Source organism: Hydra vulgaris, chromosome 11, assembly GCF_038396675.1.
Source record: "Hydra vulgaris chromosome 11, alternate assembly HydraT2T_AEP".
NCBI classification, from domain to species: Eukaryota; Metazoa; Cnidaria; class Hydrozoa; order Anthoathecata; family Hydridae; genus Hydra; species Hydra vulgaris.
In genome coordinates this window covers 46009017-46015961 of record NC_088930.1, presented here as the reverse complement: position 1 = coordinate 46015961, position 6945 = coordinate 46009017, and the positions used below count along the sequence as shown (strand labels likewise).

General features: G+C 27.0%; 1 protein-coding gene across 1 annotated transcript in view; it reads left to right on the top strand.

Moving 5' to 3' along the window:
• The first annotated feature begins 531 nt into the window (after positions 1-531).
• LOC100210064 (charged multivesicular body protein 5) overlaps positions 532-6945 on the top strand; it is a 31617-nt gene continuing 25203 nt past the window's right edge. The window contains exons 1-2 of the mRNA XM_065808984.1: positions 532-681; positions 955-1059. Coding sequence (XP_065665056.1) covers positions 613-681; positions 955-1059 — 174 coding nt within the window. The 5' untranslated portion in view covers positions 532-612. The remainder of the gene's footprint in view (positions 682-954; positions 1060-6945) is intronic.

Genomic DNA, 6945 nt, shown 5'->3' with positions numbered 1-6945 from the left:
GATTTATATGCTCCATTTTTCCCACCTAATTTTAGTACTTTTATTCAGATATTTTAAGTGCTAAAAACATATATGGTAAATCTGCAATTAAGCGTCCTAAAATAAATTTATTTTTTCTACTTGTTCATAGAGATGTATCTCAAATATTAAAGTATCCTAAAGTATTTATTATAAATATATTATAATTATTATTATAAAAACTTTTTTTTTTAACAATAATAATAATCATTATTATAAATATATAAATCATCGTTATAAATTGTTATTATTATCATTTATCATTATTAGTTTATTGATATGCGTTTTTACACTCTTCTCGATTTTTTTAAAATGAAAAAATAGATTTATTTTAGGTCGCGTAACTGCAGATTTACCACATATATTTTTATAAGAAAAGTATTTTTGTTGTTGTTGGTGTTGTTGTTTTTATTTGTTTTGTTGTTGTTGCTTAACTTATGTTAATGGCTTCATACAGTTTGAGGTCAGGTTTTTAAAGTTAATTTTGTTTTTCAAATAAAGTTTGTCTGTTTTATTAAACTTTTAGTTTACTTTTTGTTCCTATATTCTACATTATACTATTTAGAATACAACTAGAATACAGAAAACAAAACCATGAATCGGATCTTTGGAAGTAGCAAACCTAAAGCTCCACCCCCAAACCTGACCGATTGCATAAGTAATGTATGTGGTTCATAATATATATGCACAATAAACACTATTATGTTACTTAATAAATAAAATAGTTGTTTTTAATAATAGTTTATTACAAAAGTAATAAACTATTATTAAAAAGTAATATTAGTTAAGCCTCCGTTGCAGCATTTTTTTAGAGGAATTATTAATCATTTTAAATTGTTTTTTTAAAAAGTAAATATTTTGTTTTACTTTTTTTTTGTTATTGTTAAATTATTTGATTTATTATATTATTACTAAAGTTATAAAAATTATACCAAGGTTGATAGTCGTGGAGAATCAGTAGAGAAAAAAATACAAATGCTAGATAGAGATCTTTTAAAATACAAAGAACAGATGAAGAAAATGAGGGAAGGTCCTTCAAAGGTTTGCTCATCTTAAAAAATTAAAATTTTGACAATATTGTTTTGTAATTATTATAGTTAATTTTTTCAATTTTGTTGTATAATTTTTCTATGCAACCATATATACACTTTCAAAACCTTTAATATAAAAGTTTATTGTAATATAAATATAAAATAAACTTTTTTTAAAAGTTTTTTGTTTTTATATATTTTATTTTTATTTGTATTTTTTTATTATTGAGTCATTTAATTAGTTGTTTTTAATAATATAATATTACTATATATACTGCTTATATAAACAAATATATATACAAACATGGCCACTGCAGAGGAAACAATTAAAGTGCAGTATTACGAGTGACATGGTGGGATTGAACTTGAAACTTCTTTCTTACAAAGCAAATGGTCTTACACTACACTGTCATCACATATTTTAGTATAGTTTACTAGCAGTCAAATAACCTGTCTTGTGTATAATGAATAATAATTTAAAATTGGATAACAGTTGTTTATTTTTTATTGGTATTATTGATTGTTCATAAAAATATTGTAAGTTGAATTTGTTCAAAATATTATAATTTGACTTTATTCAAGGAATCTCTATATCAGGCATGTCAAAGTGGCGGGCCACATGCGGCCCACAAGACCTTTTATGGTATTAAAACCATAAAAAATTATTAAAAAACTATGACGATATATTTTAATTTTAACAATCGATATGAGAAAATAAGGCGGGTGAATATAAAAAAGCAATTGCTTTTACTCAGCGTTTTTGGAGTAATTGTTCAGCTTTACGTGAATAAAGATTTAACAAAAATCTTTCAAATTTTTATTTACATAAAGCTGAGCAATTCACTTCAAAAACGCTGAGTAATTGCTTAGCTTTATGTGAACAAAAATTTGATGAAAATTCCTCAAATTTTTGTTATCGTAAAGCTGAACAATTACTTGAAAAAAGCTGAGGAAGAGCAATTGCTTTTTTTTATTCACTTAGCCTAATAGATTAGTTGTTATCTTGTTGTTGTTGTTGTTTACCATTGAGCTATTTTTGTTTTTTGGTTATTGTCACTAAAATCAAAATGTCTCATTCAAAACCAAGTGCAAACAGAAAAGGTAAAATTACAGATAAAAAAAAAATTTTCAATCAAAATGGGAAGTGCTATACTTTTTTACAAGCATTAATAAAAGTATTATTTGTCTGATTTGTCAACAAAAAATTAGTGTGCCGAAAAATTCAATATCAAGAGGCACTATAAAACTCATCAGGAAAAATTTGAAATTTATCAAAATAATAAAAGGACACACAAATTAAATGAACTAAAAGTCAAACTAAAAAAGCAACAAAATATTTTTCATTTTATGAACAAATCAAATGAACTCATAGTCAAAGCAAGTTATAATCTAGCACATTTAATTGCATTTCATTCCAGGCCTTTCACTGATGGTGAATTTATCAAAAACTGCCTAATTAAAACTGCAAAGATTCTTTGCCCTGAAAAAATAAAAGATTTTAACAACATAAGCCTTTTAAGAAATACAGTTGCTGAGCGTGTTAATGATATAGCAACAGATTTGAGAAGTCAGTTAACAAAAATCTGCAAGGATGTTCAGGCCTTTTCAATTGCTGTTGATGAAAGTACAGATGTCAAAGGTGTTGCTCAGTTGTCTGTTTTTATCAGAGATTGCAATTTCAAATATGAAATTACAGAGGAACTTCCAGAGTTGATTTCAATGCATGGTACAACAACAGGTGCAGACATTTTTTTGGAGATTGAAAAAATGCTGGACAAGCATAAACTTCCAATTACTAAACTTGTGTCTATAGTTACTGATGGAGCACCTGCTATGATTGGTTCAAAGAAGGGTCTTGTTGGTAAATTAAATGAGAAAATTGGCAAAAAGATAAACAATTTTCATTGTATCATTCACCAAGAAGTATTATGCGGAAAAACAATTGATCTGGATTATGTGATTAAAAGAGTAGCATCTGTTGTCAACTTTATAAGAGCAAGAGGACTAAACCATCGTCCGTTTGCTTCATTGTTGAATGAAAATGACAGTGAATATGAGGATTTAATATATTACACTGAAGTTCAATGGTTATCATGTCACAAAGTACTCAAAGCATTCAATCATCTGAAAACTGAAATATTTCAATTATTCGAAACAAAAGGGCAAGATATATCAGATATAAAAAATACCAAGTTTCTTCAAGATTTAGCTTTTCTAGTTGATATCACAAAACACCTGAATGATCTGAACATTATTTTGCAAGGAAAGAACAAATTGGTCACCACAATGTTTGATAATGTCAGAGCTTTTCAAATCAAGCTTTTACTCTGGGAGCGCTAAATTGAACAAGAAAATTTGGTACATTTTGAGATGTGCAAGTCTATGAAGCTGCAAGACCCAAATTTTATGTTCAGCAGCTACGCAAAAAATATAAACAATATAAAACAAGATTTTGAAGTAAGGTTTCAAGATTTCAAAAAATGTGAACCAAAGTTTGCTTTGTTCACCTCACTATTCAACTTTGATATTGAAAAAGTGGAAGAAGATCTGCAAATGGAATTAATTGAACTTCAGTGTGATTCTGTTCTCAAACAACAGTTTACTGATGTTGGTGTACCCAAGTTTTATTCATTTTTACCACCACATCAATTTTCGAAGATGATTCAATTTGCTTGTCAAATATGTGCAATGTTTGGCAGTACTTATCTTTGTGAGGAACTTTTTTCGCACATGAAACGAAATAAAATCTCTGAGAGGTCCAGGCTTACTGATAAACATTTGTCTTTCATAATGAAAGTGGTAGCTAGCCAAAACATCAAAACCAGACCTTATTATTAGCTTTCAGTGAATAAAAGATGTCAAAATTCTGGAAAATCCAAAATTTTATAATGTTTGTTATTATTATTACAAAATACTCCTTGTTCATTTTTATTGTGTTCTTATTGTGTGGAATAAAAATGCAAAATTAAACTTCTGTACTTTTTTAAATAATATTGCAGTGATTTGGTAGATTTTAAATATAATTATAATCTTGTTTATTTCACATCAAACCTTAGCAAAACGACAGTTTGGGTTGAAGAGTTAAACTTCATTCATCAGAAAAATAAGTATTAGCTTGAGTGGCCCTTACAATATTTCCTTAAGCTAAAGAGGCCCCCATACCAAATTGAGTTTGACATGCCTGCTCTATATATTATTGCCGAACATAATAGTTTTAATTGCAGTAGTAGTAGTAGTAGTAGTAGTAGTAGTAGTAGTAGTAATAGTAGTAGTAGTAGTAGTAGTAGTAGTAGTAGTAGTAGTATTGTCCCTTGGAGCGTGTTTAACAGGAAACTCTTGGCAGCCATTGCATCCGAAGTATTGGAAAGAAAGAGTCGCAGCTTTACTTTCTAAGAAAATGTGAGCGAATGTGAAACTTATATTGCACGTACCTAAACTTCATATTATGTAATGTTAAAACATACTTTAATATATATTAAGTTTTACAGTTTGACTTTCACTTAAAAACTGCATTTTGTCAACCACTTCACAATTTTTAATCTGCAGCATTTATTTCCGTTAAAAACAATTTTTATATAGTTTTAAAATTTCGATGACCGACGTGCCAGCATGGCTGAGTGGTTAGCGCGCTGAGCTTCTGAACATAAAAGCTGTGGTTCGAGTCCTGCCATCGGTGACTTTTTTTTTAAATTTTTTTAGATTTTTTTTAAATACAAAATACTTGTGAAGTTTTATAAAGATTATAAACAAACTTTTAAAAAAGCTAAAAATTCTAAAAACATTAAAAAACAGGGGATATTTTTTGCGTATATGTCATGGTTGAGATACTTAAGTTATTTTAGTTTTACATTTCAAGTTTTTTTCCAACTAAGTTGAGTTTGTGCAGGAAAAGTGAGTTTTCAATGTTTATATATAGAATTTAAAATCTATAGAACTGTAAAGTTGTTTTGTTTTGCAATAAAGCAAGCTAATGATTTGAACTTGCCACATGGCGACCTTAACTTTTTAAAACAGTAAGGGGGTTTTAAAAGTATGTTTCATATAAGAACATAATTGAAAATTCTAATTTTTTACTTAAATTAAACTATTTTATTGAATTAATTACTTTTAAAAATAGTTAAAATTTAAAGTTGTTTAATAGTGATACAATAAGGAAATTTAGAGTTTTACAGCTATTTTACCACACCCCTGTTAAACATTCTAAATCGAGTGCACAACAACGACAGAATTTAGATAACCATCAAAATAGTATCATACTCCATTATTTTTTGGCTTTATATACTTTTTGCTGATCCCTAATCTTAACTTTTAAATAAGAGATTGTCCATAAATTATGCAACACTAAGTTTCACTAATGAACAAAACAAAAAGATCAAAATTTTTTCTTGCAGAGTTGTATGTTAAATAAAAAATCAAAATAGCTCATTAAGTTTAATGAAAATCGCCACCTAAAAGAACTGAAGATCTCCTTCTTTTTTAAAAATAAATTTAGTATTGCGTAATTTATGGATGATCCCTTAGTATTTTATAGTCTATATTTTTTAATGGCCTATAATCTTCTTTGTTCTGCTATTTGGATAGCAGAACAAAGAAGATCTTAGGCCATTAAAAAAGACGTTTGTATAGCTGTAAGTGTAAATGTCTTTAGCATATGTTGAGTTTGCAGGCAGTATATGGAACAATCGGCTATAATAAATTTATAAAACTGAGAAAACTTTTGAATTTTATTTTAACAATTAGAAATCTTTTTTGGTATATTAATATTTTTTTGCTATAAATATTGCTACATTTATTATAGATATATACTATTATAAAATTTTTCTAGAAATATTGCTATAAATACAGCATTATTGAAAATTTTCAATCTTGCTGTATTTGTTTTTAATCCTCCAAAGCTACACTGATGACAGCGCATTAAACCGATGAGCTATCGATGATATGCGGTTAAGAGAAAAACAAATGCTGAAAGGGTGGGCATGTTAATTTTTTTGCTCTTAAAGCAATTTTTTAAAATGAGTTATTTTACGTTAAAATATTATAGTAAACAAATAATAGTTGTAGAAATGATCGGTGTGGAATAAATAAGTATAGAAATGATAGATTTGGTAAAGACCTGTATTTTATGAGTCCGGAAAGCTAGGATATATATAAAGAAAAAAGTATAGAAAAGGTCAGTGTGGAATAGACTTACAAAGATCCATATTTTTACGGGTCAGATCAGCTTTTAAAATGATTGGCACAATTATGATAACAAGCAGTAATCAGAAGAATGTAATATTTGTATTTAGTTTAAAAATCATAACTATTTCAAGCTATTTTTATTTTTTCGTAAATAATATAAATTTAAAAATCATAACTTCTAGTATTTTGATACTAGTTCCAAAATCACTTTAAGATTCAATCTAAGAAAAAAAAACTTATTAAAATTGATTGCTAATATTTAATTATATTTAAAGGATATAGTAAACTAAAAAACTTTTGGTAAAAACTTCATGTCAGCAACTAGTAGCGCAACATTTACATCATTATCACCTTGGAAAGATATAAAATAGATAAAGATATATTTCAAGAAAGGTCGTATTGCTCTTCCTGAAATATATCTTTATCTATTTTATATTGACCAACTACAAAGCTATAAAATAGTACTGTTTTTATATATTCTTTAATCATCGGGTTCATATAATAATATGAACCCGATGATTAAAAAATATATAAAAACAGTACTAATTCTAATCCAAACAAATAAAGACTTTGTAATTTTTTTTAAATTTATGTACTTATGTTTTATTGTTTGTTGAAAACTTAATTGTATGTATAAATAATTTTTAAAGATTTAAGCTTGTTAAAAGTATGGTGCCTTTAACATAGTTAAACACAACTTACAATTTTTTTTTTT